Here is a 15,335-nt window from a genome sequence, read left to right on the forward strand (position 1 = left end):
ACTATTATTTTTAAGGCAAGAAACCTTGAGATACATTCTTTAAAAAGTGGTTTAATTACATATAAAGACAGAAACATCTTTAAGCAACATACTAAAGTTCGCTTTTGGAATACAGGTGATCATTTCTGGCTTTTAATAATTAACTTCTGCAAATCTGAATACATTTCTAATACTTGCCTAGAAAAGGCCAAAATGATATAAAAGTAAATTGAAAAGATTTTAAATTCCCTTTAACACTACATAAACAAGAAACCAGTTTTCAAAAGCAACTGGGCAAGAAAGAAGAGAAACCTACAAAGGCAGGCGAGTCACTACAGGTCTGGGGTGTACTCCTGGTCTGCGAGGAATTTATTTCATTAACCCACAGTAAACCGAATTAAAACAAAGATTTTCCCTTTTGAAATGGTCTTTAGTTTTCTTCTGGAGAAAGAGAAACAACATCTTTCATGAGGCCTTTCTTCAGGTTCCTTATGATCACACAGGCCCCTGAACGTTCTTTTCCTCCAAATCCTAAAGCACTTAAGGACCTTTTCCACACCCCTTACAGATCCCTCTGTGTCGCTCTGTGGTTGCTGCAAGATCCTGCGTTTGGCACCCCCACCCCTCGGGTAGTTTCAAAGGCTGGGAGTATGTTCTGTTCTATTTCCGTAACCCTGCCCGGCTCAGGCTGCTCACTGGCAGGGCACTTACGTGTGTGCACGAAGGAAATGAAGGAACACACCCATTTACAACCTAAAACCTGCTAAGAACTGGCATTACCGCTCAAAGAGAGTGGCAAGCAGTCTGTGAAGGTGCCTGAGTAGCTCTCCGAGTATTTCCTCAGCAGTTATTCACTCAGCTGCATTAATTTGCAATAAGCATGTAAAATCATTTACATCATGGTAAAGTGATATAGAACGTTAAGCCAAGGGCCTTAACGCCACATTTTCTAAACCATTCAGCTGAGCAAAGAATTTAAACATCCTTTATTAAAATTAAAAATTCACTTTTCAAAACTCGTGGTCAGACTGATAGTGTTTCTTTAGACTAACAATGTGAAAGGGCAGAGCGTGGAGCCCAGAGCCCTGTCACCTGGTCTGCATCTACCTCGGCCACTTTCTAGCTGCATAACCTGGACAAATGACGTAACTTCTCTGTGAGGGCTTCCTCAACTGTAAAATGCGGAAAAGCCTCACAGAACTATTGTGAGGATTAAGTGAACTGACCGATGAAATGATAAAGACAGAGCCTGGAACCTGTAAACATTTAATAAGTGTGAGCTGTTATCACTGGTGTTACAATTATTACTCGAAATAGTTTTCCTTGCTTACCTTATTTAATTGAGTGGTTAAAACACATACATACTCCAAAGAAGCAGAGATAGTTTGCATATGGTATGTTATAATCCCTTACAATCTGGTTTTATCTAAATTTCCAGATTCTTACTTTTTAGTTTCCAGTTTTAATGAGATACCACTGACACACATCACTGTATACATTTAAGCATAATAGTTTGACTTACATGTTTTGTGAAGTGATGACCACAGCAAGTTTAGGTAGCGTCCACCACCTCATATACACGAAACTGAAAAAACCTTTTTTTTTTCCTTGTAATGAGATTCACTCTTAGGATATACTCCCTTAATAACTTTTCTATGTATCACGCAGCCGTGTTAACTACAGTCACATGCTGTATATTCCAGTGTCTAGACTTTGACAGATGAAATGGAAAAGTTCCACTGGGTTTAATTATAATTCTCATACTCATTTTACAGCTTCAAGAAAAAGGCTATTTCAACCCCAGGTCTGGTTTTCTACTTAGTTCTCTGAAAAGATTTATTGAAAACCCCAAATTGGCTGGAACATTCCTGCTGGTTACCTTTCAGTAGAGTAACTATGTATGTGTACAGAGGATGTCCATTTGGTTTCAATTTTCTGAGACACAAACGCTTCATTGTACAGTAAATGGTAACACGCTGTCCATGATCCAAAGGCACATTGTTTTTTGCTTCTTGATTTTCTGTTCTACTTTTAACTCTGTGGTGATTAAGTTTCCTGTCCCCCACAACCAACGCCTCTCAATTTATTGTGAGCATGCAAACAAGTTAGTTGCTATTAATTTTTTAAAAACATAGCATAGCATAATCCAGTGAGTCCGCCAACCATTAAAATGAAAAATAAAAAAAAAAAAAAAACTCAAGTGCAAATCCAGAAAATTTCTGGTTACACTATTTTTTTTTCCATTTATATATGGAAAACCACCAGGTTAAATATAATTCAGTTTTTAACTTGGATTGGAAACTCTGAATGCGTGACTTAGAGCTTATTTACACAGGTTCACAGAAGCTCAATAAATTTCCTGTCTTCAGTAAGACTAAGCAGACCTACTTTTCTCTCTTTAAGGCACTGCGTTCTGTAGCATACAGAGAAGGGACTTTAAAACTGTGTCACTCCTTGGTGGGATCGCCTACATAAAAGAATCCCATCTTTTAAAATACATCCTGGGCACTGGCCTCATTTCGTAAAAGGGTGCGCGCCTCAGCTTTTCTGGGATTTGAGCACCATGTGGTCCACAAAATCACACCAGTAGCAGCCACTACTCAGAAGATGAGGTGAGCTTCAAACTGCCCCTTAGAAAGCTAAGGGCTGCCAAAGCTGACAGGGCTGCCCCCCCTCAAACCCTCACACTTCACAGAAGCCCAGGGAGGATGAACGACTTGCATAGGTAGCTCCCTGGCACCCCGGCTGCACTAGAAACCAGGGCTCCTCTCAACCAGCCAGCTTGCCAGTGGCCACGGCCCTGCGAGCCCCCAGGTCCCAGGAGCTGCGGACACGGAGCAGGAAGAGGCGCCTCATCCATCGGAAAGTCCCCAAGTGGCAGCATCAGTAAGAACCAGAGTTTTTATCTCACTTGTGCCTCCGCTCCCCAAACTGCGGCGACTTCCCAAATAAAGACTGCTGCTTCTCTCAACGTCTTTAGCACCTCTCCTCTTCCTCCCAAAGGATGAACGCTTCAAGCTGACAAATTCCGCTTTCCCACTCCGCTCCTCGGGGGACAGAAATGGGAAGGCGTGCAGATCCCTCCTCCTCCAGCCACACCTCTTCCTGGGCTTGCTCCTCAGGACCCTCAAGACCTGACGCACGAGGCCTGACCCTAAATAAGTCACCCTTAAAACACATCCGCATGCTATGAGCTTCTCACCAGGGAGCTTCGTGATCGAAAATACTAAGGTGTAGACCAGTAAAGAGGTTCCCCTGGGATTTAGCTGGGTTTGTTAGTTTCTGCAAAATGTTCTCACATGTGCGGACACATAACTCTTGAGGCACTTTCCCCCCAGACCATTCAATAGCAGTCACTATTTTTATAAGGGAACCTACTTCTAAATCTATCTGACATGCCTTTAATTTGCTCAGCCTTGTACCTGCTAACATGAGGGTGTTCCCTGCAGAGTGTTCTCAGTCATCGGAAATGGCCAGCAGGCGTTCTGTCTTAGTCCCTGTGAAATGGGCTGACCTTCCCATTTCCTGTCCTGATATGTAACAGAGAGGAATCTGAACCTCTGCCAAACTTCAGAAGACACTGAACAGCTACTCTGGAAGCTCTCGAATTTATAAACCTAATATGACTTCATTACTTCTAATATACAAACCAACATAAATAAAAGTTCCTATTAGAAAAGTTTAACTTTTTAGTCGCCCTTCTATTGCTGAAAATTCATAATACATCTTTCAGTAAAATTCAAGAAAAAACTAGTCTTCATACGTGATGAGGGCACATTATGAAACTAGTGTATAACACCAGAATAATTAAGCACTTAATCACTGGTAAAACATTTAAAAATGACATGACGTGTATATATACCAGATGTGTATTTATATGCACATGCTTCTGGATAGACTTTAAATTGGTTTATGCACACATCTTTCTCCTCAATCAGCCTTTTCATGGTTCAAGGACAGGGCTCTGTCTCTGACTTCTTTGTCTATCTTCCCTCTGCAGGGTGCTGGCCCACAAAAGGCTAAATGCTTTAGTGACATAATGCGTTAGTGTTCTGTCATCAAAATCTGTCATTCTGCTTCCTGATAGAACAAATTTTACATTCGAGTAATTCATAAGCTGCTCTAAAGCACAGCTGAATTATTTGATTCTTACCAGAACTGGACACCCGCCTGATCCTCTGAGGAGATACGGCTCGATCAGAGTTGAGATTTCTGTTGTCACTGCTCCGCCTCAAACAGGAAACAGAAGACCCCACTTTGGCTTTTGGACCAGGTGTTTTCCTCAAAATGGAGGCGCTGGGCTTGGCTATATTCCTCCCAGAGGTGGTGGCAGTTTTTGAAGCAGAACCCTGTGGGAAAAATAGTTCAGATTTCAGTCCAGATCACACCTTCCCCACACCGCTTCCTGGTGGGGTCAGATATGTGAAAGAAACAACGTCTGTCTAAGCAGATACACCACATGGAGATTTAATGCTCATTTTCACGATGAAGACATTTAAACTCTTCATAGTTTACTCTTCGATTCATCAAGATCTGCCTTTTTGTCCCCATCAGGGAACCTGTTCCACAAGTTAAACTCAAGCTACGGCTCTCAGCCCTTTTCCTGGAGGTCCTCTCTGTGGCCTCCAGCGCCGATGTCTCCATCTTTCTTTGGTGTCTCCATCAGAGCTCTGTCCTGGTACTCCTTCCATCTGTCCGGTTATTCCTTCTCTAGACCCCATTCTTCTGTACTTTTAAATGCTGGTCATCGCAAGGGCTCTGTTCTCTTTCCTCACCACATACTCTCCCTAGATGGTCTTGCCCACTGTTTCAACCGCCACCCATACACTCTTGTATCCAAAGTCCTCATGTGCAAACCAGCACTCTCTCAGGTTTCCTATATATTTAGTGTCTTCCTTCATCTGCCCACAAAGCATCCTTCAGGCACCTCTACCCACGATGTTGACAACAATCATATTATTGCTGTTTTTACTGACAAACATATAGCCCTTACAGGATGAACAATACCACTCTGAGTTCGAAATGCACCTATCAACTCATTTAATCCTAATAACCCTACAAGGTTGATACTGTCATCGTATTTCATTTCACAGCAGGAGAACACAAAGCAGTGTCTAAAATCAAACTACTTTTACCCATCCATCTCAAAATTTACCTCTTCTCACATTCACCACCACATGCCCGGGCACCCACCTTACACAATGAAAGCTACTCCCAGGAGCTTCCTTTCTCACCTCCCAAACCCCTCCTGCTAGCATCCCCTCCCTTCTCCCTCCGCCTCAGTACAGGGGCATCGTTCCCCAGGTGCCTGGAACCATGTCCTGGTCTCACCAGCCCCCGGTCCATCAGCCACTCCACTGCTAAGGCAACCTCTCCAACGTCCACACTGGGCTCGGAGGCGTCCCTGTGTCTCCCAGATGTCGACTCTCCTGAACAAGGCACACCGAGCCCTTCTGGATGTGGCAGCCCTGCCACCCTCTTGTTCCTTACTGTCCGTGCTTCCGCACTCCCAGCTCCTGTCATACTCACTACCCGGAGTCTCCTAAATGAAAATATCTTCTCATGTTTCTCCCTCTTTGTACGTATTATTCCTTCCACCCAACACCCTTCCAATTCACAGCTGATCCTGAAGCTTCAGCTAATGAGTAACATGGCATCCCCCCGAGAAGCACCCCCTGACAAGGCTCCCCATGGGCACCGCCCTACTCTGATTGGGGCAGAGCAGTCTACACATGCTCTAACCTGGTGTTCAACAGGCCCCTTTTGCTGACCTTCTAACATGACCCCCCGCACTAGGCACTGGGTGTGGCCAGGGGCTGGGTCTGTCTATCCCAACAATCACCATCACACAGAGCACACAGTAGGCACCCAATAAATGTTCCCACTCTAGATGTAGCAAATGAGAGCCTGAGCCTTTCTCAAAGAACAAATTTCAACATGGTAAGCTATAATTTGTATTCTCCTGTTACATAAAGACAAACTGACCCTGCTGGAGACTAAGTAACTTGTCTGAGGTCACTCTGCCAGTGAATGGATGGAGCTACAATGTGAAACCACATCAAACTCCAACAGCCCGGCTCTTAACCTCTATGCTACACGCTCCCCACGAGCACCCTCATTTCTCAGCTCAGTAAGTCATAAGTGGGTAACTTCCAGCAGAGATACATAAAGCCCCATGCCGAACAGTTGCATTCATACATGAGATGATTTAAAAACTTACATAGGGCAATATCCTAAGAGAACACTGAAAACAACGCAAAATTGGCCAAGAAAGGCAGGTGACTGTACACAAACTAACACAGTTTAGGTTTTTTTTTTCCACCATAAAACTGGCCAAAGTAATCTCCCAGAGAAAATCTTTTAAGAAGTAAACTAAGCTTTTAACCAACTTACAAAGTGAATCTTCAACAAATCAGACTTGCTCTGCCTTTCAGAGCCAACATTCCACAAAATTTTGAAACTCTGAAGCCTAAGGAGCAGAAAGGGCCAGGATTCAAGTCAGGGAACCTGAGTCTGAATCTCAACTTTACAGCCTACTAGCTGTGTGTTTTAAGTAACCTCTGTGAAGTTTTAAAATACAATGACAATGTATAAAACACTCGAACATTTCTGGGAAAATTAAATGACATAATAAACAGAAGACAGCTGAGCAAAGTGTTTGGCCCAGAGCAGGCAGCAAAAAAAAAAAAAAAAAAAAATCAATTTCCTTTTATAGAATTGACCATCCCCTTCACCTAACACACTATCACCAGTACAAACCTCTGTAATGGGCAGCTACACTCAACCTGCATCAAATTAAAATCGAATTATTCCTTCTCCCACAGGAGACCCTTCCTGCAGTTTCAGATAAACCCTGACCAACCTGCTGTGAGGTGGTGGACAACCTAAGGATTCAATCAACTCAAGGCCTAATGCAGGTCAAGACGAACAGAGCACGCTGCAAACACAGTCCTGCAGCGGCGTCTCATCCCAGACCCAGGGCACATTCAGAGGCGTCAGGTACTGCCGAAGTGACCAAGAAACCCAGGGGTCTGCGCGAAACATGCAGCAAACGCTCACTCACACCACCCTCCACAATAAGCACAAACCCTGTGGCTTGTGATGGTTTGCCCTGCCCCTCGCCCATGACACAGGGAGATGTGGAAGAGGTGAATGGTGAGATTAGAGGGGACTGCACAGAAAACATCATCATGGGAAAAGATGAGTTTTAAATACCAATCAATAAATAAAAGTGTCAGTGCTGAGAATGTGGAAATCCTAACTGCAAGGGTCCTAAGATGAAAAGTGCTTCCTCTCGGAGGGGTGGGTGCAGCTCAGTGGTAAAGTACATGCATAGCATGCATGAGGTCCTGGGTTCGATCCCCAGCATCTCCGTTAAAATAAATAAACCTAATTGCCCCCTCCTCCAAAAAAATAATAAAATGAAAAAAAAAAAAAGGATCATCTCACTTCCTTTAAAAAATCTTTTTTAAAAAGTGCTTCCTCTCCAAGATGTACTGGGTTCCATTTCAACATAATTCTGTCACTTCACTTCAATATCACATCATGAGCCTTTGAAAAACAGGCCTTCATTCTGTGCATGGAAAATAGAAAGCTAAGACTTATTCAATGTATACATCAGAAAAGCTTATAATTTCAGAATTACATAACCACTTTATATTCAAGACAACTCTTAAAGAAACTTCATGCTAGTTTTTCTGGCAGTTGGAGATCAATACACAATAAAAGTCTCCCATAAGTCAAGGAGAAATAAATGTATTGTTTTCATGGATAATTATCTATAAACACCCAACTAAGAATGTTGCTTAGAATTACCAGAGGTTATAATTTAATTTAGCAAAATATCTAATTAAAAATTATATGAAAAGAACTTCCTAAGTTTGACTTCGAAAGAACTTAAAAATAAAAATCTGAGTTTTGAAATAAAGGGCAGCCTCAGTAGTTCAGATATCCCTGTGGGGTACCATTCTTCCTAAAAAGGAGATTTATTACAAAAGTCAAAGCGTCTTGAAACTGATCTAGCTCAAGAACTATCTCCTTAAAGGACCTAACAATTCCCTATGCAGCCTGAAAGCACCTAAAAGAGCCCTGTAACACGTCACCAAACTCCGGATTTCCTTCCTCTCAGACCTGAGCCCTCCGCACAGAACACTCACACCTGCCTTCCGACCCAGGCGCCTACCTCCACTCTTGGCCCAGAGGACAGAAGCCCCAGGAGAGCCTATGAGAGGCTGAAAATGCATGTAAGTCTCCACTGCCCAAAACAGGGCTGGGGACGAACACACGGAGCCCAGGAGTAACCTGCCACATGTTTCTAAAACTCACGGTGTTGTCAAAAATGTATGCGTGTTTCAAGAAAAACAATCTTTGAACTGCACGTGAATTCTTGCTGAAATGGAATCCCCCAATATCTGACAGATGCTGTAGAGAACATGCTGCTTTTTGTATATACATGAAGAGAATGAGTTTTGTTTATTTTAGTACCAGGAAATCAGTACGTCAGGGCTCCGAGAGAACTTACACATCCGCTAGTCCAATCTTTCACGTCTAGGTCTCAAAAAGTCACTTGCCCAAGGTCACACTAGCCGATCAGAGGCAGAACCCAGAACGCTCCTGTTCACAGGAGAGGGCTCCACATCTCCCAGCAGCTTCCTCAACGAGACACTAGGAGTTATTTTTAGGTTAATACTGTTTACCAGCACTCCCTAGCAATTTTTTAAATGTGGTTCAACACATTCGAGTTCATAAACAACAGGGTTTTCTCCCACAGAAATAAAACATAATAAGGTATTTAACTTCAAATAACTAATTACACTAAAATATTAACTTGTTCTTTTAGCTTACTAGTAAAAGCAACATTGCTACTCAGTACAAAGGGTTTTTTTTTTCCAATATGCAGGTTTCCTATATTGTAACCAATGAACATTCTAAAATGTACTGGCTGACAAGACAAAGAACTACTGAATAACATATCACTACCTGAAGGCAGATCTACACAGCAAGTTCAGCAATATTACTATTATTGGATCACCAATTGCTAATACGTCTCTCCATTTCCACCACCACTCCCTGAAGCAGGCAACAATTTCACTTACCAAAAACAGAGAACTGTAGTCAAAGGTCTCATTCATAATCTCCTTTTTTAGCTCTTGTTTGCCCGCCAGTGTCTCATTTTGTTTTTCACCCTTCTTTTCAGGGCTAATTCTCTCAATGTTGGAAGGACAGGTCATTTCCAAACATTCCGTGTTTTCCATTTTAGCAGGGAGTTCACCTTGGATCTTCTGAAAAAACTCAGCCACGGACCCAGTCTCACATGCCGAATTAGACGAACTCGCTTTGTCAACATCCTCCTGATTCGATTTCATGGCAGACGTTGTTCTTGGAACCTTGTGTGAAGCATTTTTAGAATGAGTTGTAACATGCACAGCCTGGCTCGTGACGAGTTTATTAAAGTGCTGCTTATGTGTTTTGTTAATTAGGATTTCTGCTTTTGTGTCGGCATTCAACTCAGATGTTGGTGTTTTGTTCAAAGTTGTCAACTGTCTTGTGGAGGCCGCTGCCAGGGGTGGTGAGGCGCTGGTTAACTGAGGTCTGGGTGCAGCCTTCGACAGAGCAGGGTCCTTGGACGGCAACACTGGTCTGGAGATCACTTTTGCTTTGACATTCTTGAAGTTTGGTCTTGGGTAACTTATAATTTCACTTTTTCTAACTCTGCTACCTAGAGGGGTATTCATTTTGGTTGTTGATTTTCCTAGATTGGGTTTAGACATGTTCATAGGTGCCCCCTTCAAGTTCGATAAATTTCTAAGCTCTCGATGACTCTTCTGCGCTTTACTACATTTCTCCGTCGCTTCAATAGGTGAAATAGAAAAGGTGGCATTTGTGGGCTCCAGGATTGGCGTGGACATGCAAGCTACGTTGTTTGTACTAAAGATCATGTCATCTGCATCCCAAGTCAGGTCAAGTGATGAAGCCATCCTTTGTCCTGGCGGGCTATTCACTATCAATTCTATGGTACGATTTTGGGTTCCCAAATCCTTTTCATTGTTGGCAATTGATGTGTCTTTAGCCACAGTGACTTGATGTTCAGGGTTCAGCACTTGGGTTTTACTGTTATCAAAAGCTGGCACCAGTAAAGGGCATTCATCATCTGTAAGACAAATGGACACTGTTTCTCTTAGATTTTGGCCCATTTCCTTTTGCCCACATGAGCTCTGTGAATGTGTCTCACTATTTGGTTCATCTCTAGATGAACAAAAGAACTCTTGTAATACAGACCCATTGGGAACATCCATGCCATCAGAAACTGGTGTCAGAGCTTGTACGTCCTTTTCTCTGACCAGTCTTTGCTGTGCCCCATCTGGGTACTCAATGGTGACCTTTCCCGAAGAACAGTGACACTGATTTCCAATATCTGGAACAACAGCATCAGTTTGCATCAGCACATCCGAAAATGCTGCGTTGGTTGTGTCTTGGGGCTCTGATGCTGCAGCTTGAGGGTTTTCAAAGCTGTCTCTGTCATCACTCATTTCTCTCTCAAGGGAAGATGTAAGAACGGAGCAAGATAAAGACATCCTTCCACCTCTCACGCCAGTTGGTTGCAGGCTTACAGTGGTCTGCAAAGACTGACACTCTCCGACGGTGTGATGCGTTATAAAGGTACAGTTAACGTTATCCACCTTCATGTCAAATGTTTGGTTTAGCTCCAAGGCAGTAGGGCTGTCTGTATAGTTCAAATCATCATCAGTAGGTTTCCACACAAAAGGTAGAGATGTCTCAACATCCTGGTCCTGAAATGATTCTAGGGAATGACCATTGTTATGCAAATACTTGGGTTCCTCTGTATTTACAACATGCGCAAAAGACTGACATGTGGAATCCTTATGCATGTCGAACACCTCCTTTCTAATGAGATCACTTGAAGACTTTTGGTGATCAAGTACTTCAACACACTGAGGGTTTAAAGAAATATTTTCACCAACGTCCACAGCAGAGTTGGTTTCATAATCAACCACCATGTCATCTGGCTTGGCAGAATTCCAACTCACATTAGTGGTTGAAGAGTTTTGTGTAGGTGGTGATTTTTGGTTATATGCATGTGTGTTTCCATCTTTTTCACTGATAAATAAGGACTGCAGATCATCTTCTGTCTTGTCATCTGAATTATCATCATTCATCCTGAATATTAACTTTAAACCTCTGCCATTTTATTTCTTCTCTGAATCCTTTCAAATGAGAGGGAGGGAAAATTTGTCCATCTCCTAAATTTTTTAGTACAGTTGAAAGTTCCTCAGTCTAAGAGGCTTTGAAATTGAAATGATTTGTTGTTCCCTGGAAGAAATAAAATGTTTTGCTCAAGTAAATACTAGAAAAATTAACAAGTCATCACTTAATCAACTTCAACCGCTTTATTGGTACATTTAGAACCTACAACTATGGATATGGGTAATTAAGACATTAGCTAAAGAATCATCCTCTTTTTAAACATACTTTTTCATTTGACGGAATGGGCAGAATGGAAGACAGAGACACTGCTAAAACTGCCCCCTCCCATCTGAGATGCCTCCTCCCTTACTTGCCAGAAGAGGGAAGGAAGCTAAATCTGCCAGAAGCCTTCCCTTCTTTTTAGCTGACAGAGAGATCATTGGTCCTAATTTGCCTAGGACAGCCCCAGTTTATGCCTGCTGTCCCAGCATAATTAGAAATAATGCCCTTTTCTTCTTCAGAAGGGTCCCCTATTGTATCCGTGAGTGAGTACCAGACACATGGAGGGCAGGCACAGCAAATGAGCTAAAGATCAATGAAGATTTAGGGCACTAGCATTTTCTTTTCCTGTTTCCACCCACTATCTCAAACATACTTCATTTCAAAGGTGTTGATTCTTAAAGTGCTACTCTGTTGGAAGTTCCTAAAAAAGTTAAAAAGAGTTACTATATGACACAGCAATTCTACTCTCAGGTATCTACTCAAGAGAAATGAAAACATACATCTAAACAAAAACATGTACACAAATGTACGTGATTCTTACTAGAAGCATTATTCATAAAAGTCCAAAAATAGAAGCAACCCCAATGTCCATTAACTGGTAAATAGAAAAATGTTGTATACCCATACCACAGAATATATTTTTCAGCAAGACAAAGGAATTGAGTATTGATACATGCTACAAGATGGATACAATGTTACAACTTAAAAATATTATAGATACAAGAATATTATAAGCAAAAGTAAAAAATATATAAGTAAAAAGCCAGTCACAAAAAGACTACATATTATGTGATACTATTTACATTAAATGTCCAGAATATGTCAATCAACAGAGACAGAAAGGAGGTGAGTGGCTCTCTGGGGCTGAGAAGGGGCTGGAGGGAAGGGAATGAGGAATGACTGCTAACTGGAATGTGTTTGTTTTGAGGGTAATGAAAATGCTCTGAAGATTATGGTGATTGCTGCATAATGCTCTAAATATACTGAAACTACTCAACTGCACACTTCAAGAAAAATCATTGAAAACAACCCATGAAAGCTTTCAAATCCAAGGATTTTTGCAAATAACTAAAATTTTATTATGCTTTTATAGTTAAATTGGAGTGCTTTAACAAAAAGAAGACATATCCACAATATTTAAACTACAAATTTAGTTCTAAAGTCAAAATCAGAGCAGTTGAACAAAAATCATCAGCATGTGTTATTGATATATGTTGATATATTCATAAATCTCTACCTCCTATTAAAACCATCCAAGGTAACTAAATAGTTTTACCACTAAGTGTCATCATAACTACTTACTTTCACAATTCGGGGTTAAATTCTTTAATTAGCTGCTGCTGACAAATTAGATACTTTTCACAAAATCAACCTCCTGAAGCACTGAGTTTAGTAGAGGACATCCCGCACCCAGGAACCAAGTACAAGCATACCTAGTTGTTGGTTTCCTAAGAACATAACAATCTCCAGTGAAGCCATTTAAATAGGAAAAAAAAAATCTAGAATTCGTTTAATGAATTTCAAAATGAAGGCTATGGAAGTTCCACAACAAAGCTGAACTTTCAACTGGGCCTCTTCTGAAAAAAAAAAAAAAATGCAGATTGGTTCAGTAGGTCAGGGGAGAGCCTTAAGATTTCAGCATTTCTATCCGTCTCCCTGGTGATGCGGAGGCTTTTGGCCCATGGTCCATCCTTGGAGTGGCAAGGATGCAGCAGAGCACAGAGAAAGCGCTGCCCATCTAGCCAACCAGGTCAATCCAGTAACCGGACTGTCAGAGCCAGTTATTCTCACGCCCAGCTTCATAATTTGTTACTCAACTGGGAACAGACTTTCCTCACTTTTGAACCCTTATTAATTTAAGCTCTTGCACTTTCCTCTCAGACAGCTAATACCACCTCTATAGAAAGTAACTGGAAATTTGTTTATGGTCATGGAGAATGTTGCTTCTAAATCCCACTCAAGTTTACTCCTTCCATGTGGAGAGAGTTCAGTTAGTGTAATATTTCTGCCATTTTCTGTCCTTTTACTCATTCCATCCAGAAGCAAGAAAGTGATTTAAGAGGATTCTGAATATTTAGGAAGGACTAGGTGGGCAAGGACTAAGGTGAAGCGAGGGTGGCATTCGCCCCGGGCCCTAAATTTAAGACAGACTCAGCAACAGTGCCCCGTGGAGCCCACTGGGGCCTGAGGCAAGGGGAAAGTCAGTAATACTGACCCTGTCTTTATTGTGAATGTTTCATATTTTGTTCAATGTGGATTTTTTTAAACATTTCTGATTTTTAAAAATAGTGCATTAAATATTATTTATCTTGATCACTGAAGGATTTCCGGCCTCACGCGCTTCAGACTAGTCCCAGCCCCGCTGTCCTCAGAGAACACGAGCTCTACTCTATTCCCCCGAAGGAACAGACACTGTCCCTGCAGCAGAGAGGGGTGGAGAGGGGGAGGGGGGCGGGGGTGAGGCCCACCCTGCTTCTACACTGTAGTAACCGGTGGGTAGGTGTCTCTCAAATGCAGTTCTGTCCGTCAAACTCACTTTCCTCTATAACCCATCTATCATTATAGATGAAATTCTATAATTATAGAGTTGGCAATTATAATTCATCTATAATAATCTATCCACCTTACTCTGTGTCTTATTTCTCAAATGACTGATAACCAGATAGAGGAGAAAGGCAAGAATAATGCCCAAGAGTCAACAGGCAATCCTGACCACGTGTTGGCCACACTCTGGACAGAGTCCTGGAGCCACAGCCCCTGGTAGCCAGGCATTTACCTTCAGTTGCTGGATCCGGGGAGACCCAAAAGAGTCCCCAGGAAAGGCTGCAGTGCCTGTGGCCACCCAAGGAAGCACATGGGTCTATGGGCCATGGCTTTTCACAAACTACTGCAGGAGAACGTCTGTACTTTAACCACCAGCTTAGCCACTCTGAACAGCAGTCTGGAAAAGGAGGTATTATTTACTGGGCCCTCTCAAAACTGGAAATATGTTACCCTAGGCAACAAACCATGTGGAATAAACAAAGGGTAAAGTGTGCAGGAGCAAAACACACAGTGGGCAACTGGGGCTTCTGCCATGGCTAAGGAGGACGGCACTGAGGTTCAAAGCATCGGTCAGCGGGTTGATCGCATTGGTAGTTTGTGGCCTCTATCCTGTAATCCAGCTCCCTTTTTCAGCTGGGATGTTGGTTTTACATAACACAGACTGGGCAAGAGGCTTTAAGCCTAAGACTATAGCTTCTTTTGACCTGAGTAAGAAACTCCAGCTCAAGGCAGCTGCACCCTTGGGTGAGTGGCTGTTTCCATGGAAGGAGGGCTGCACAGGTCTGCAGCCTGAAGAAGACAGGCCTGGGCTGCACATCTGACACAAAGCCACCTGTGCCTGGCACTCCTGGTTTCCACAATCCTCCCTATTGATTCTGAAATAAATTATCATATGATAAAGTTATCCTTTAGTATAAATCGTGCTAGCATTAGTTTACTTTTGAGCAAAATAAAAAGCCTAATTAATTGTGACTTTAGAGGCATTTTAAGAATAGTTGACACTGGGTGTCCACTTAGTGAATCTCTGTCAATAAGTTCAGATTTTGCATAGCTGTGGAAACCATAAAACCGGAAGTACATTCTATTAGCAAAAACAGATCTTATCAGTATCAGTCCAATTTTAAGGACAAGATCAGAAACTTAGCAACTGATGAGTAATTCAGTGCTCACAGAGTACCACATGCAAGTACACCCAGTACACAAGTAACCACCAACCTTGATTAGATTCTGAAGAAAAGGGAAAATGTATCAATCCCACCCATCCCAAAGGCCACATACTAGTTCCATCCCTTCACTGGGTCTCTTCCTACTGCTGTAGTCTTTCC

General features: G+C 42.2%; 1 protein-coding gene across 3 annotated transcripts in view; it reads right to left on the reverse strand.

Annotated features, from left to right (window-relative positions):
• Positions 1–15,335, reverse strand: part of MTUS1 (microtubule associated scaffold protein 1) — a 129,308-nt gene that overhangs the window by 84,226 nt on the left and 29,747 nt on the right. For all 3 annotated transcript variants that reach the window (XM_031440245.2, XM_031440244.2, XM_031440241.2), the window contains exons 2-3: positions 9,075–11,310; positions 4,133–4,328 (exon numbers count right to left, since the gene is read on the reverse strand). In XM_031440245.2, the coding sequence (XP_031296105.1) occupies positions 4,133–4,328; positions 9,075–11,156 (2,278 nt within the window). In that variant the 5' untranslated portion in view covers positions 11,157–11,310. The remainder of the gene's footprint in view (positions 1–4,132; positions 4,329–9,074; positions 11,311–15,335) is intronic.

This window comes from Camelus dromedarius, chromosome 22, assembly GCF_036321535.1.
Source record: "Camelus dromedarius isolate mCamDro1 chromosome 22, mCamDro1.pat, whole genome shotgun sequence".
Taxonomy (NCBI): domain Eukaryota; kingdom Metazoa; phylum Chordata; class Mammalia; order Artiodactyla; family Camelidae; genus Camelus; species Camelus dromedarius.